Genomic DNA, 18,113 nt, shown 5'->3' with positions numbered 1-18,113 from the left:
TGAGGTACCTACCTTTGAGAGATGACTTAAGCACTTACGTACAAGTTCCTCCCTATGTGGATGAGCATCAGTCTGTGATGGAACAGAATCTTACTTGTACTTTCGTTGGCAGTGTGAATACCTGCCTGACGCCCGAACAGATAACTTCAGCTTTACCCCTCTCTAACATCACCGCTACAGTTTTATCTAATCATGTTATTTTGAGTTTCTGAAGCATGCTATGCAGGGACGCACGAAAGGCCATTGTGTTTGAGTTCACATTCTTCATCAAATGTTTGAAAGTAAAACCTTCATACCGAGGCACATAATAAGAACCAGTTGAGTTACAGGAAATGGGAGAGGGGAAAACATGAGAGGAGGAGAAATGTAGCGTCTAGACACCCCCTGTGTTTGTAAAAACGTATCTGCATGTAACTCTCACCCATGAGTCATGGGTAATGGCTCAGTTTAAGATTAAGGACCTTCTGGCCTTAACTAATTAGCGTCCTATCATGTGAAATGAATCCAAAAGAAATGTCAAGACTGATATGTAACATTTAAACAGGACACAATGAAAACATGTATAAACTATCTTTAGATTGATTGCAACATTCTAGTGTCTCGTTTCCTAACACCCGGCATTGAGCATCTAGGCCTATTTAATTGACAGCCTATTATGTACAGTAGGGATGGCAGTTTGCAATGATTTATTCAAACATTTGAATATGTTAAAGTAGTCTTACAGAAGAACAATCTTTCTGCTGAAGGATTTGCCACTCAGTTTTCTATGTGTTCATCAATTCCCTTGCTCTCATCCAGACTGATCACATATGGGGCTGACTACCACAGCAAATCGTCTGTGTTTTGACTGTCTTAGCATATCTGGTTTTAAAAGATGAAGCAATTGAGTAGCTCCTATTAAAGCGGTGTTGAAAAAAAGGGGCATGGGAGCATGTAAGTCACTGCGTTGAAAGTTTCATTGAATGTCCTATAAATCCCAGGGGGAAATCATGTCACTCTTTCATAAGATGTCCGATTTAGCGCTGAAGGACCCAGTTCCATTCGAAATAGGACATTATTTTTGCCAAAGGACAGCTCCACAATACTCTCTGATATTCCATATCGGAAAAGAAGCGGCCCATGGCATCCCTCTGTCAAGTAAATGTTTTCCAGAATGAAAACTTCATCAGATGGAAATCTGTCCAATCTAGTGGTCCTGTGTGTTGGGTATTTGGGCATCTGTCTTTCATGTGTTCTAGGGCTTGAGATGGAAGGAAAAAACAACTATGACATAACCCATTTCCTGTCACGACTCACGACTGGAGCAAGCAAACAAAGCAAAGCATGCCTACTTCCTGGTGGCAGCTTAGTACTTCCGGTGTCCTAATGATCCCTGGAGACTTGAGTTAACAGCTTGAGTTGAGCATTTGTCTGCTGTTCAGAATAGCCTTGTGGTGTTTGTTTTGATTATAGTAATTACTTGCACAATTTGTCTCTGTCTGATTTGGTCATATTTCTAGCCTAACATTTTTCCTACAGTTGCTTTGAGCTCCACACCTTCTATTTAACGATAGATACTGTCCATAGTTCTGATTAAGTGCAGTGTTGGGAAAACATGAGAAATATATCACCTGACATACCATCTCAGGAAACAGATGTCCTGCGGTTCAACAGAGCCCTTCTTCCTCTCTCCCTCCTCCCTCTTTCCTTCCATCAGTTCCTCTCTCCTTCCTGCCTTCTCTTTTTCACATGCACTTCATGATAATGCAGAAACAAATAGTCAACGACGGCTCTTTTTTTCTGCTGGGCTATCACTTTCCTCCAGAGCTGTCCAGTCGGGATGACTTTGTCATGCTCTCCTGCCTCTCTCATTTCCATATCATGTACAGAAAGGGGCCCGGGAGATGCCTCGAGGCCAATAGGAGAGCAGCATCTGTGCCGTGTGCCTTCCTAACAACCCTCTCCTCCACGCTCCACAGTTCAACAAGGACACGCAAACCTGGGAACAAATATGTTGAGCTTCACTTGCCTGACTTGAGCGGCGTGGCGTGCAAGTGTTGTATAATTGTGCCCAAAGTGATCAAGAGGATGTATGCTTGGAATACCTAAGGGCCTCACAGGGCCAGTAGAAATGGCACGTTTGTGAATTGTAGTAGTTGGGTCTGTGCTCAGATGAGGAGTAGTTGTTCTGACATCTGATTAGGATGAGGGAAAGGGCTGGAACATCGCAGTAACAAGCAGCTATGTCCCATGTTAGCATACAGACAGACACCTGTCTTCCTTTGGCCCTCCTATCAGTGGCGGTCGGTGCCATTTAAGATGAGGAGGACAATGATTTTTATATGAGCATGTCCTTATTTCTATTACAGCGTATCGGATGACTGTCATTCATATTCCATTCACCCATCACCCAGCTCAATGTAATATCGATAGGTTTAGGCTACTACATAATACTAACATTTTCCCTATACCCATCATGAGGTTGCTACAACCTAGCCTATGAATTAAAGTTTACAACATAGGTGCACGGGTCGAGATAAGGTGACAGACAGTGACACATTCAATGCTGCCTTGCACACTTTTGCCCTGCATCTAGATGATTTAGGGTGTAATCATTAGTCCAACAGTTGCAAACAAATTCAGGTATGTTTATCCCCATTTTGTTCCGTTTGTTTCCGTTTAAGAAAGGTTTTTCAACAGAATCGTCTGAATGAATACACACTTTCATAGCAACCACATACAAACAGCATGATCACTTTGCTCGTAGTAATTCCTTCTTGCATCTACGTGCTCTCCTCCTCTCTCCCCTTTTCCCTTCGCTTGTGGACTTCAGTGCACAACACATCAGCAGTCTGTGACCAGGCGAAATAACTTTCCAAGCCAAACCTACATCGTCACCATAATAGCTAATGTCATAGTCAACATAGCTAATAGAACTTATGCATTAGTAAACCCACTACAATCATGCAGTACAGTGTACAGTCAGCAAGCAGTTTAGCATTTACACCAGCAGGCCCGGGTGGCAATAAATTCATAAAACCAAAAGCGTACCTTGACATGAAAGAATTCTAATGTTGGATAGCCATACCCAGCTAGCTAACATAGCATCACTCTCCATTTGAGCCAGGTATTTTATTTTATTTTTTTACCTTTATTTTACTAGGCAAGTCAGTTAAGAACAAATCATTATTTTCAATGACGGCCAAGGAACATTGGGTTAACTGCCTTGTTCAGGGGCAGAACGACAGATTTGTACCTTGTCAGCTCGGACTTCGAACTTGCAACCTTTCGGTTACTAGCCCAACGCTCTAACCACTAGGCTACCCTGCCGCCCCGATTTAAGTAGGATTAACTAGCTAGCTGCATTCACTAGCTAAGTAAGTGAAAGTGAAAATATAGCTAGCTCTCTCTCTCTCTCTCTCTCTCTCTTGCTTCTCCTTCATTTTTTAAGAAATGTATTTGTTCAAAACTGTTCAACAATTGTCCTTCTCTCTCTTTGAGTCAACTACTCACCACATTTTGTGTACTGCAGTACTAACTAGCTGTAGCATATGCTTTCAGTACTAGATTAATTCTCGGATCCTTTGATTGGGTGGACAAAATGTCAGTTCATGCTGCAAGAGCCCTGATAGCTTGGAGAACGTCCTCCGGAAGTTGTCATTACTGTGTAATTCTGTAGAAGGGGGGTGAAAACCATGAGCCTATTAGGTTTTGTATTGAAGTTAATGTACCGAGGAGGGTGCAAACTAGCTGTTCTCTGGTTACACAATGGTGCTACTCTACAGAGTGCTGTTGAGGCTACTGTAGACATTCATTGCAAAACAGTGTGTTTTAATCAATTATTTGGTGACATTAATATTTTTAGTATAGTTTTATCAAAAAATGTATGTTTCACAATTTTAATTTGTATGAACTTCACTGAGGTGAATGGTCTTCCCCTTCCTCCTCTGAGGAGCCTCCACTGCCTTTTACCAATCCCATATGGAGAGGTACCTTCCTTTTCTGCTCTCTGCTTTGTGTAGTACAGTTGTGGACTGGACATTGTTTCCATATTGGACATCTGTCTCTAAGACTAACAGACCACCACAAAGAGAGAAGGGCTCACAAACCTGGGAAGAATAGTCTGTGTGCGTCGGAAGAATGCCATGGTCTGGGTCTGCACTCCGCAGTGGGAGAACAAGCAACATATTGGACCTGGTAGGGGGCATAGGACAGGAAGAAAAACACAAACCAGGAATTGTGCTGATTGCGCATTATGCACATGTGATCCCATTCTCTCTCCATGCAATATAGACTCAAAAGCTATATTTTCTGTTATTCTTATTAACTTAGCCCTTGTACAAGAACTGCAGTAACACATACTACTTGCACACAGACACTGATACCATACCGGCCACTGCTCATGAAGGCGGAGAGCTATTCATCATGGCCTAAAAAGGTTTTGCAGTCACGCCTCCACCTTCGGAATAAAATCTGTCATGCCACATGTTCTTTCCTAAGTCTTGTCTGAGGGGTAGCCTTGGAATGAGGCGGTACCCTGGGTATTGTGATGCTCACCCTTCTCTGATTGGGTGAGTAAACCAGTCACTGTTGTTGGGTCTTTGGGGTGTGATTGGTTGCATAGTGCCGTACATGCTGCACCGAGGCAGGCTGGATGGAGGGCTAGCTACAGTAGCCTTTTCCATGTGGAGGAGAGGTTAGAGATGTTGATTTAGACTGCCCCTGGAAGTGAAGATGAAACACTCAGTTTAATAAGGTAGGGATGTGGGTTTGATGTGTGTTTGGGCGGTGCATGCATGCGTGTGTGTGTCTCTCTCCATATGTTTGTGTTGTTGGGGTTAGAAGTTGTCTGTTTTCCCCCTCCACTGCCACCTCCCTTTCTCTGCTTAAGTGTAATCTGCTAATCCTGCTTTAAGTGCTGTCGTCATGGCAGCATTAAAGCTGGAATTTTGCTATTTTTGTTATATCATCGATTTGCATCTCGTCCAGTCGGATTTTCCCACTTTTTATGCTTCTCGTTCCTGGATCAGTTCCCTGAAACACTTTTATCACAAGTGATGGCTGACAGATTGAAGGCATTATCAGGGACAGGGTCACACAGAGTGGCAACACAGCAGGGGTCTCATAAACTGAATATACATTCCAACGATTCTGGAATGGATGAGAGGAAATTCCCAATGTCTCCGATTACATAGTTCAGAAAAAGAACTGAAGGCCTGTGGTATCACACACTCAGTACCATTTCTAGTGGTCCTGTTGCTGATGTTCAGATTGTTTGGTGCATAGATGGAATGTTCTGGCATACTTTTTGCCAGACTGACGGGCCCACGATGTTACATATGGTTTCACCTGGCATTTGACCCCAACTCACAGCTTTTTGAGTCTAGGTGAAACTGAAACTCACATATTTGGCCTCATCCAGGTGTTGAGGCAGTCCTTTGCGTTTCTGTGAAGCTGCTGCAGTGCAGATGGTCTGGTGTATTGTCCGGTTATGAAACCTGGAGGAGAGGTCCAGTCAGGACTTGTTAAGATCTGGGAGATGTTAATGTGTGCGTGTGGCTGACAGCCTCTTTATGGCTGTCTTATAGGGCATAACCAGCAACTTCTCGTCTTAAGATACTTCTCAGGATAGAACTCATCTCTCATCACTCTCTTTGAGATGTTTAGATCTCAATGTGAGCGTTTCCAACCCCCCAGCCTCTGGCCCAAATCTTGCTGATAGCCTACTCAAGGGAAGGCTGTACTAACAAAACAATGTTTTGCTGTCCATAGTGACAAAGCTCTGGAAGGTTTCCATTTTGAGAATTTTGCCTCGTATATCATTCTGAATTTATAGGCCTGTACAAAAAAAAAATTGGGCCACTTAAATTATTGTGTTTGACACACTGCCTTTTTTTCATCTGGAAATGATTGCATGTCAAATCTAATTTTATTTTATCACGTACCGAATACAACAGGTGAAATGATTATTTACAAGCCCTAACCAGCAATGCAGTTTTAAGTAAATATATACTAAATAAACTCAAGTTAAAAAAGTAACACAATAAAATAACAATAACGAGAGTCACTTTACCCCTACCTACATTTACATATCACCTCAATTACCTTGACTAACCTGTACCCCGCGCATTGACTCGGTACCGGTACCCCCTAGATATAGCCTCGCAGAATCATAGAGTCTCTGTCAGTCTCTGTTAACCTAACACCCCTAACCTTCCTTTTTCTATCTCTCTGTTCCCCCTGTCTCAGACACTACCACCTTCACATTTTTCACACCAATCATGATCCACCCAAAATGCTCACCCAATACTGTACAGTACACCTGTGCTATCTTAATTGGATCCCTCTGTTGTCACAGATAATTTAAAAAAGGCTTCTTAAATCAGTCATTTCCACTTTAAAAAGTCAGACTTGATTTATCCTAACTAAAAATGGATCAACCCCTACAAAAATGTCCATTAATTATAATCCACATAATAATTAGCATTTCTTGTTGCTGCAGACTTATTTTCCTGCAGGGAGAAACTGGTCAAATTATAATATTACATCTGTATGTCAATAGCACTTTTGCATAGATAATAAACAGAGAGTAGCAGCAGTGTAAAAAACTGAATAATAATAATAATAATTTATATGCTTGATGTTGGTAAATGTTAATCAAGGAACATCTATTAGTTTTATAGTTCAACCTCACAGTTCTTGTACTTCTTGTATCTCAGTCAGCAGTGTCACAACATGGTCCTTAAACCGCCTCAGAGCTTTTTTCTACCTCTTCAGGCAACCAACTTATACCAGCTGTAATAAGCTAAAGTCCTTTCAAATGTAGTGACCATGATTGTGTTTTATCACGCACTTGGACAGATTGTATATTCACGCCTGAGGAAGCATGCAGCGTCAAGAAGTGGTATTGGTTCACACTGTCCTGGAGTAGTCCTGGAGGAGTCTCTTGCCTTGCAGAAACTGTTAGAGGAGGTCACCGGAGGTCAGCTATATTGACCTATGGAGGCCTGTCATGCTCAATGCTGTTGATTGCTATTAACCCGCTCCACTGGGTACTAGTGCTGTAACGCCTGGCTCTGCTGGAGGCCAACAGATGCTCCAGGCTTGCTGCTCACCTAGGTATTACTCATGCCTCACCACACTCACTATTTATCCCCTAATGTTGTTTGAGTTTAAATGAATTGAAGCAATGTTTTAGTTTGAATACTTATGGGATAGTTTGGATAGCTGTTTACACCGCTGCATAAATGTATTGGCGTACAGTATAGGGTGACAATTGGTTGTATCATGATTGGTGTTTCAATTGATTGAAGCCATGTTTGACATACAGATGTAATATTATAATTTGACCAGTTTCTCCCTGCAGGAAAATAAGTCTGCAGCAACAAGAAATGCTAATTATTATGTGGATTATAATTAATGGACATTTTTGTAGGGGTTGATCCATTTTTAGTTAGGATAAATCTAGTCTGACATTTTAAAGTGGAAATTACTGATTTAAGAAGCCTTTTTTATTCTCTGTGACAACAGAAGGATCAAATTAAGATAGCACAGGTGTACTGTACAGTATTGGGTGATCATTTTGGGTGGATCATGATTGGTGTGAAAAATGTGAAGGTGGTAGTGTCTGAGACAGGGGGAACAGAGAGATAGAAAAAGGAAGGTTAGGGGTGTTAGGTTAACAGAGACTGACAGGCCTCTATGATTCTGCTCAGTGACGTGTGGCAGCCTGGCAGCAGGACCATGACATGGGCACTGTGGGGTCAGGGTAGACACTAGACAGGTGGGGGTGGGCCCTGTCCCTTTGGGGGTGCCCAGGCAGGGTGCCAGATGGGAGATGGTATGCCGAGGAGCTTACCGACAGGAAACTGCCAGGGCCACGTTTGTTCCGCTGACAACCCGCATCTCCGCTCGACCTGGGCAAGCGTACATTCCTCAAAGTGATAGGCTTCAGAGGGGGCCTGCTACTCTCTCACACACATATACCCAAGACACACACACACACACACACACACATTCTCTCTTTCTCTCTCACCTCTCGCTCTCTCCCTATTCCACCTTCTGTCCCCTTCTCCCGCGGTCTAGCGCGTACTATCTCTTTCTCCCTCTGTCTGTCTCGCTCCCCCCCCAGTCTTTATTCCTTCTTCCCGTAACTCCCGGCGAGGCGTGCAGGATTCCTCCATGCTGAGGGGATTAAGCGCCTGGGAGGGCATCAGGGATCTGATTGGTGAGGACCTGCTCTTGTTCCTATTGGATGGGCGTGGGACAGTGCAGCAGTGGTGGGCTCTCAGAGCCAACGGGGGATTGGACAGGACAACAGTGGGCACTACTGTGGTTGTGTAACTAACCTCAGATCCAGGGAGGGACATCCTTTAGCATCAGGTACGAACTAGCGAGGGAATTCCACTGGTTTTTCGAGTTAGATTTCCACAGATTGACAGTCCCTGTTCTCTCTAAGGGTTTTGAATCTGTGAAAAGCTTTGACCTTTGGAGCGAAGCTCCGGCACTTAGAGAGGGTGGGAAAGTCAAACGCAGGCGACGCAGCGGAGCAAGTGTTTGTCACACGCTCCCGTTGCATTTTGTATCAGACACGCACTGCAGGGATGTCGACCATCTGAGGCAGCAGCGGAGGCGACACAGAGACAATCTGACTGTCAGCTTTGTCTCTCTCTGGGGTTCGATGGAAACACTCTACCAACCTTCTAATGTCCCGCACGCAGCACCTTTCTGTTGTTTACTCAGTAAACTCAGACTCCATTTAGAAATCAGGAAATGAGAAGGCCTGAGGAGCGTTTTCATGGTTTGTCTCACTCCTTCCTGCTCTTGTTTCCCACAGGTCCTGTGGCACCTGGACATCTTTCGCCGGAGCTTCCGGCAGCTGACCACACACAAGTGCATGGAGGACTCGTGTATCTTCTGTGCCCTGAAGGTAAGAGTCTAGACCTGTGGGTGGAGAGAGGATGGGGCCTGTGGGTGGAGGAGTTGATTCACTTATTCATGAATCCTTTCCAGGTAATGCCTTCCAAAGAATGCAGATAGAGGATGGTTATTTTGGTATTGGACTGTTGCGTTTATTTTAACAGTAAATCTAGGAGTATTTTCTCAAGTGACTTTTGTGGATTTAGCTGAGTGCCCCCAGAGAGATGGAGGACCATGCCTTTGAATGTGAACATGTGTATCTCAGCATGTGAATTGTCAGTAAGTAAGTAATCTACCCTGGTGTGGACAGGCAGTGGTTGGATGCCTGGACAGTGGTTATGGATTGTGCACCATGGATCTCTCTCTGACTGTCAGACTCCTGAACAGCTAATCAAATGGCTACCCAGACTATTTGCATTGCTCCCCCCCCCCGGAACGCTGCTGCTATTCTCTGTTATTATCGATGCATAGTCACTTTAATAACTCAACCTACATGTACACATTACCTCAATTACCTCGACACCGGTGGCCCGCACATTGACTCTGTACCGATACCCCCTGTATATAGCCCTGCTATTGTTACGTACTGCTGCTCTTTAATCATTTGTTATTCTTATCTCTTACTTTTTTTTGTGGTATTTTCTTAAAACTGCATTGATGGTTAAGGGCTTGTAAGTAAACATTTCACTGTAAGGTCTACACCTGTTGTATTCGGTGCATGTGACAAATTTGATTTGATTTGATTTTTGACAATTTGATTTGATTTGATCTAGACAGACTGCCGAATGTAGATCATTGGCTTTAGCCATCTCCCCCCCTCTCTTTTTTCCTTTCTGTCTCTCTATCTCCCTTACACTCCCTCTTTCTCCCCCTTTCTCTCTCACTCTGCTCCCTCCAATCCCCCTCTCTCATCACTCTTTCTTTTATTATTACATTCCATCTAATGTGCAGGAATGCCACTGGCACTCTCCATCAAACGTTCAATATCTCAGTTGGGAATGAGAGGCTCTCTCCTGTGCTTTCCCCTGTCCGTTTGTCTCTGTCGGTCTCTCTGTCTGTGAGGAGTGTGACGGACTCAATGGTTCTCTCTCTGTTTCACCGTGATGGTCCGTCTCGCTGTCTTAACGTGTCCGTGACCGTCTCCTTCTCACTGTGACCAATGACCATTCTCTATATATCTCACCATGACCGTGTATTTCTGTCTGAGTGTGGTCTATCAAACTTAGATGTTACGCAGTACTGGACTCTGTCGGGCGTTCCAAATCTCTGTCCAATTGTCTGGCTGGCAGAACCAGACTAGCTTTGCCTCTATGCTACTTTCATTACACCACAAGACTCATCCTGTGGGCCAGAAGTTATTTTTCTTCCTGTTTTGAGTCGCTGATTTGATCTTAATGAGGAGGTGTCACAAACTCACACACACCCGAGGTGACAGTCGAGGCTGCGTAAATGCCTTTTGAGTGGCTGCAGGATGGCACTTCACACACTCAGCCGTGTGGGATTTTTTACCCCCAAATGCAGATTTAATGAGCTCTTGTGAATCTGAGTGGTGTGATCTGCGATGCATTAGGGCTGCAGGGCCATCAGAGGGGTTTGATGGTGACATTTGAAGGCATTTCTGATTCCTTTGTGGGTCTGTGGCAGGCAGGCATGCATGCATAGCTTAGAGCAGCTGAATCTGGCCAGCTGGCAGGACTTGGAGAGTGAAAGAGCCCTGTGGGTTCAACGAGGCCATCCTTTTAGCTACTGGCTAACTAGGTCTGGTCCTTTTAACTGTGACCGGTTAGCTGGTTTCACACTCGTGTCTACTGTACCTCAGTGTGAGTCATAGTCATTGTAGGCTTAAGTGTACTTCTGCTGCTCCCTCTGCACTTTCTCTCTCTCTCTCTCTTTCACTCCATCTCCCCCCACCCCCTCTCTCTCTCCCATTCTCTCTCCCCCTCTTCTCTCTCCACATCTCCCTATGCTCCCTTTCCCTTTTCCTCCATCTCCCTCTCTCCCTCCCTCTGGTCTCCCTCTCTCCTCTCTTTCTCTCCCTCTCTCTTGATGTTTCAGCCTTATCGGAATTCACCAGGGCTCAATTGAGGGGTCGATTACAGGGCATTTCTGCCAGGCATTTAATTTGAGAAGAATTATTAGGATATGATCATTTATCCTCTCCCCACTTCTTTCCCTGCCGCTCCTGTTCTCTCTCCCTTACCTCACCCACCTCTTCTCTTCTCCTCTCGCTCTCTCTCCTCCTTGCGCAAGATAAATTGAGGTGCAGCGGCAGGGCAAACGTGTGTATGTGTGTGCGCGTGCGTGCGTGTGGGTGTTTGTGTGCCTGCATGTGTCTGTGTCCGCTTTCCCAATAAACACTCACATTGTTCAGGGTGAAACAGAAAGACATTATAATGGGCCATCTTCTCTCAGTAACTCTAGGTTGTGTTATGAGATTAGTCCATTCGTAAGGATGTCTTGCATCTGAACGTGTCATGCCCTGTGAACCCTGTGAAATTATCAATCAATCAATCAAATGTATTCAAGAAGCCCTCCTTACATCAGCTGATGTCACAAAGTGCTGTACAGAAACCCAGCCTAAAGGCCCAAACAGAAAGCAATGCAGGTGTAGAAGCACGGTGGCTCGGAAAAACTCCCTAGAAAGGCCAGAACCTAGGAAGAAACCTAGAGAGGAACCAGGCTATGAGGGGTGGCCAGTCCTCTTCTGGTTGTGCCGGGTTGAGATTATAACAGAACATGGCCAAGATGTTCAAATGTTCATAGATGACCAGCAGGGTCAAATAATAATAATCACAGTGGTTGTAGAGGTTGCAACAGGTCAGCACCTCTGGAGTAAATGTCAGTTGGCTTTTCATAGCCGATCATTGAGAGTCTCTAGAGAGTTGAAAACAGCAGGTCCGGGACAAGGTAGCACGTCCGGTGAACAGGTCAGGGTTCCATAGCCTCAGGCAGAACAGTTGACATTGGAGCAGCAGCACGACCAGGTGGACTGGGGACAGCAAGGAGTGATCAGGCCAGGTTGTCCTATAATTTCTTTACTCCAGAAAGTGTGAAAGTTATTGACCCTGCTATGTTATTGTGTTTCTTGTTGTTTCTAGAGTATCTTTGCCCAGTTCCAGTTCAGCAGTGAGAAGGTGCTGCCGTCTGACGCGCTCCGCAGCGCCCTGGCCAAGACCTTCCAGGACGAACAGCGCTTCCAGCTGGGCATCATGGACGACGCTGCAGAGTGCTTCGTAAGAGACAACCCTCCCTCACTCTTCCACTCTTCCTCTCTCACCTCCCTTATTCCTCCATACTTACTTACCTTATCCCTCACTTCCCCACGTGCATTACCCTTCATTCTTCCACTCCTGCTTATTTTTTTTATATACATCTACAGTTGAAGTCGGAAGTTTACATACACTTAGGTTGGAGTCATTAAAACTCGTTTTTCAACCACTCCACAAATGTCTTGTTAACAAACTACAGTTTTGGCAAGTCGGTTAGGACATCTACTTTATGCATGACACAAGTAATTTTTCCAACAATTGTTTACGGACAGATTATTTCGCTTATCACAATTCCAGTGAGTCAGAAGTTTACATATATTAAGTTGACTGTGCCTTTAAAACCTCTTATGGCTGCAAGCCCGAGGTCGGTACACCTATGACAACATCCAGCTCAAAGTGCAGGGCGCGAAATTCAAAAAAATATATTTTTTAAAATATTTAACTTTCACACATTAACAAGTCCAAGACACCAAATGAAAGATACAGATCTTGTGAATAAAGCCACCATTTCAGATTTTTAAAATGTTTTACAGGGAAGACAAAATATGTAAATCTATTAGCTAACCACGTTAGCAAAAGACACCACTTTTCTAACTCCATCAGTTTCTTACTCCATCAGGTGCTATCACCAATTCGGCCAAATAAAGATATTGATAGCCACTAACCAAGAAAAAACCTCATCAGATGACAGTCTGATAACATATTTATTGTATAGGATAGGTTTTGTTAGAAAAATGTGCATATTTCAGGTATAAATCATAGTTTACAATTGCACCCACCATCACAACTCGACTAGAATAAATACAGAGAGCAACGAGAATTACCTAATTACTAATCATAAAACATTTCTTAAAAATACACAGCTCACAGCAATGGAAAGACACAGATCTTGTGAATTCAGACAATATTTCAGATGTTCTAAGTGTTTTACAGCGAAAACACAATAAATCGTTATATTAGCATACCACATGTGCAAACGTTACCCGAGCATTGATTCAAGCCAAAGAGAGCGATAACGTAATCATCGCCAAAATATATTAATTTTTTCACTAACCTTCTCAGAATTCTTCCGATGACACTCCTGTAACATCATATTACAACATACATATAGAGTTTGTTCGAAAATGTGCATATTTAGCCCCAAAAAACCGTGGTTATACAATGACAATACTAGCAAAACTAGCCTGAAAATGTCGGGCGCCATCTTTAACAGTGATCTTGTCTCATGCATAACTATTCATAAACTTAACTAAAAAAATATAAGTTGGACAGCTATCGAAAGACAAATTAGTTCTTAATGCAATCGCTGAATTACATTTCTAAAATTATCCTTACTGTGCAATACAGGGTTCGCCAAGCGAAGCTATACCAAAGAAAATGGCGGAATATGCGTTTAAAATTTTTCGACAGAACAACGATTTATCATCTTAAATATTTCTTACTATGAGGTGATCTTCCATCAGAATCTTGGGCAATGTATCCTTTCTTGGGTCTAATCTTCTTTTGGTCGAAAGATGTCCTCTTGTCCGTCGAAATGCCCACTAACGTTCGACCGGGACCCCGAAATGTGCCCGGCGCTTCAAAGTGCAACACAAAGCAATGCCTCAAAATCGCACTAAACGGATATAAATTGCTATAAAACGGTTTAAATTAACTACCTTATGATGTTTTTAACACCTATAACGAGTAAAAACATGACCGGCGAAATATTACTGGCTAAACCCAAGCTTGGAAAGAGAGCAGGTCCGACGTACATCGTGCGTCAGGCGCAGCAGGAAAAGAACGGTACATCCGGTCTTTGGCCTTTTATACAGGCCCTGATTGCGCAATCGACTCCATTCAAATTGTCACCTCTTACTGACATCTAGAGGAAGGCGTAGGCAGTGTTTGTAGCATCATAGCATTCACAGGGACTTATGAACTGACCTGGGAGCAGGGGCCAAGATTTCTGAAATCTCACTCCATATCAGGAAAAGTGCTGTAGAATGAGTTCTGTTCCACTCAGAGACATAATTCAAACGGCTATAGAAACTAGAGAGTGTTTTCTATCCAATAATAACAATAATATGCATATTGTACGAGCAAGAATTGAGTACGAGGCCGTTTGAAATGGGCACCTTAAACAGAGCTACTCAATACTGCCCCTGCAGCCATAAAAAGTTAAACAGCTTGGAAAATTCCCTAAAATGATGTCATGGCTTTAGAAGCTTCTGATAGGATAATTGACATAATTTGAGTCAATTGGAGGTGTACCTGTGGATGTATTTCAAGGCCTACTTTCAAACTCAGTGCCTCTTTGCTTGACATCATGGGAAAATCAAAAGAAATCAGCCAAGACCTCAGAAAACAAATTGTAGACCTCCACAAGTCTGGTTCATCCATGGGAGCAATTTCCAAACACCTGAAGGTACCACGTTCATCTGTACAAACAATAGTACGCAAGTATAAACCCCATGGGACCACGTAGCCGTCATACCGCTCAGGAAGGAGACGCGTTCTGTCTCTTAGAGATGAACGTACTTTGTTGCGAAAAGTGCAAATCAATCCCAGAACAACAGCAAAGGACCCTGTGAAGATGCTGGAGGAAACGGGTACAAAAGTATCTATATCCACAGTAAAACGAGTCCTATATCGACATAACCTGAAAGGCCGCTAAGCAAGGAAGAAGCCACTGCTCCAAAACCTCCATAAAAAAGCCAGACTACGGTTTGCAACTGCACATGGGGACAAGATCGTACTTTTTGGAGAAATGTCCTCTGGTCTGATGAAACAAAAATATAACTGGCCATAATGACCATCGTTATGTTTGGAGGAAAAAGGGGGAGGGCTGGCAAGCCGAAGAACACATCCCAACCGTGCAGCATCATGTTGTGGGGGTGCTTTGCTGCAGGAGGACTGGTGCACTTCACAAAATAGATGGCATCATGAGGATGGAAACTGATGTGGATATATTGAAGCAACATCTCAAGACATCAGTCAGGAAGTTAAAGCTTGGTTGCAAATGGGTCTTCCAAATGGACAATGTCCCCAAGCATACTTCCAAAGTTGTGGCGAAATGGCTTAAGGACAACAAAGTCAAGGTATTGGAGTAGCCATCACAAAGCCCTGACCTCAATCCTATAGAACATTTGTGGGCAGAACCACAAAAGCGTGTGCGAGCAAGGAGGCCTACAAACCTGACTCAGTTACACCAGCTCTGTCAGCAGGAATGGGCCAAAATTCACCCAACTTATTGTGGGAGGCTTGTGGAAGGCTACCTGAAACGTTTGACCCAAGTTAAAGAATTTAAAGGCAATGCTACCAAATACTAATTGAGTGTATGTAAACTTCTGACCCACTGGGAATGTGATGAAGGAAATAAAAGCTGAAATAAATCATTCTCTCTACTATTATTCTGACATTTCACATTCTTAAAATAAAGTGGTGATCCGAACTGCCCTAAGACATTACTAGGATTACATGTCAGAAATTGTGAAAAACTGTGTTTAAATGTATTTGGCTAAGGTGTATGTAAACGTCCGACTTCAACTGTATATAGAAACAGAAGAGCTAAGAGATCAGCTGAAAGGGATCTCATAGCTAAATGCTGTATGTTGACACCAGACATTTGCAGTAGCATAACATTTACAAAACAGTGGTAGAGTCACTATTTTCTTTGGCAGAACAAAGGAAAGTTTGGGAAGTGTTTTTCACTTTGGGAAGCTGCAGGGCAGAGTTCTGTACAGGGCCTTTTCCTGATCCCACCGACAGTAAGCAGAGTCCACCTGGTCTCCAAACTACGACAAAGAAACCAACGAGCCTGCTCCCTCCTTCTCCCCTCTCAGAGGTGCATGATTGTAAAGAATAATTTATTTCCTCCTTACCAGGTAATCTTATAAGCAATGCCATTGGGCAGCCAGCCAGAGGATTGTTCCTTACCCTGTATCTCTATCTGGGCCTGTTCTCTCCACCTCTCTTCCTTCTCTCCTATCTCTCCTCTCTCCCCCTCTTCTGCTTGTTTAGCAGCCCTTATGTTCTGCTGACAACCGGGAACATACAAAAACTGCAACTTGGGTGGTTTTTTAATGTGTATTATTCGAGGTGTTTGGCTGAGGTCCGGAGGCAGTGAGATGGTGGGTGCGGGGCAGATGCTAACTGTACACTGGACCCTCCCCGTGGAGACCCTCTTTCTGCGGTGCTGCAGCTTATGTGTGCAGAACTCTGCTGTGATCCCACCGCCCAGAGGGCTCCTGCCTGCAGTTCGAGTGATCAATCAACCAGTAAATTATCCAAGTATAACCGACCAGAGCCTCTGTGATTCACTGGACTTCAGTGATTTTTTTCAAAAGGATATTTTCTTTGTGTGTTGGTTTTGTCATGACGTAGTAGTGTGATTAAGTAAAAACATAAATGTGGACAAGCACACACACACTTGCGTACATACACAATTACACACCAAAAAAACGGGCATAACGCTAACGTGACTGTCTCTACCTGTTGCCCCCACAGGAGAATATTCTAATGCGGATCCATTTCCACATCTCAGACGAGACCAAAGAAGACATCTGCACAGCCAAGCACTGCATCCCACACCAGAAGTTTGCCATGACACTCTTCGAACAGGTCAGCACAAACACAAGCATCAGTACAAATACAAGCCTAAGTAAATTCTTTATATTATCACAGTCAATCAAAACATTTTAACCTCTTATGGCTGCAAGCCCGAGGTCGGTACACCTATGACAACATCCCCCACCCCCCCCACACTGATTAGCATCGCTAGCATAGCGTCACAATTAAATAGTAGCATCTAAATATCATTAAATCACAAGTCCAAGACACCAAATGAAAGATACAGATCTTGTGAATAAAGCCACCATTTCAGATTTTTAAAATGTTTTACAGGGAAGACAAAATATGTAAATCTATTAGCTAACCACGTTAGCAAAAGACACCATTTTTCTTTGTCCACCATTTTTTCTCTCCACCAGTAGCTATCACCAATTCGGCCAAATAAAGATATTGATAGCCACTAACCAAGAAAAAACCTCATCAGATGACAGTCTGATAACATATTTATTGTATAGGATAGGTTTTGTTAGAAAAATGTGCATATTTCAGGTATAAATCATAGTTTACAATTGCACCCACCATCACAACTCGACTAGAATAAATACACAGAGCAACGTGTATTACCTAATTACTAATCATAAAACATTTCTTAAAAATACACAGCTCACAGCAATGGAAAGACACAGATCTTGTGAATTCAGACAATATTTCAGATGTTCTAAGTGTTTTACAGCGAAAACACAATAAATCGTTATATTAGCATACCACATGTGCAAACGTTACCAGAGCATTGATTCTAGCCAAAGAGAGCGATAACGTAATCATCCCCAAAATATATTAATTTTTTCACTAACCTTCTCAGAATTCTTCCGATGACACTCCTGTAACATCATATTACAACATACATATAGAGTTTGTTCGAAAATGTGCATATTTAGCCACAAAAAAACGTGGTTATACAATGACAAAACTAGCAAAACTAGCCTGAAAATGTCGGGCGCCATATTTGACAGTGATCTTGTCTCATGATTAACTATTCATAAACTTGACAAAAAAAATATAAGTTGGACAGCTATCGAAAGACAAATTAGTTCTTAATGCAATCGCTGAATTACATTTCTAAAATTATCCTTACTGTGCAATACAGGGTTCGCCAAGCGAAGCTATACCAAAGAAAATGGCGGAATATGCGTTTAAAATTTTTCGACAGAACAACGATTTATCATCTTAAATATTTCTTACTATGAGGTGATCTTCCATCAGAATCTTGGGCAATGTATCCTTTCTTGGGTCTAATCTTCTTTTGGTCGAAAGATGTCCTCTTGTCCGTCGAAATGCCCACTAACGTTCGACCGGTACTGGAAACGTGCCCAAAGCTTCAAAGTGCATCACTAA

The 18,113-nt window shown here is 43.1% G+C and overlaps 1 protein-coding gene across 1 annotated transcript in view; it reads left to right on the top strand.

Annotated features, from left to right (window-relative positions):
* The window catches only part of LOC120017406 (inactive ubiquitin carboxyl-terminal hydrolase 54-like), a 53,523-nt gene that overhangs the window by 7,875 nt on the left and 27,535 nt on the right, over positions 1-18,113 (top strand). The window contains exons 2-4 of the mRNA XM_038960155.1: positions 8,816-8,908; positions 11,997-12,131; positions 16,656-16,769. Coding sequence (XP_038816083.1) covers positions 8,816-8,908; positions 11,997-12,131; positions 16,656-16,769 — 342 coding nt within the window. The remainder of the gene's footprint in view (positions 1-8,815; positions 8,909-11,996; positions 12,132-16,655; positions 16,770-18,113) is intronic.

Source organism: Salvelinus namaycush, chromosome 22 (assembly GCF_016432855.1).
Source record: "Salvelinus namaycush isolate Seneca chromosome 22, SaNama_1.0, whole genome shotgun sequence".
Lineage (NCBI taxonomy): Eukaryota > Metazoa > Chordata > Actinopteri > Salmoniformes > Salmonidae > Salvelinus > Salvelinus namaycush.
This window is presented reverse-complemented; position numbering and strand designations above follow the sequence as displayed.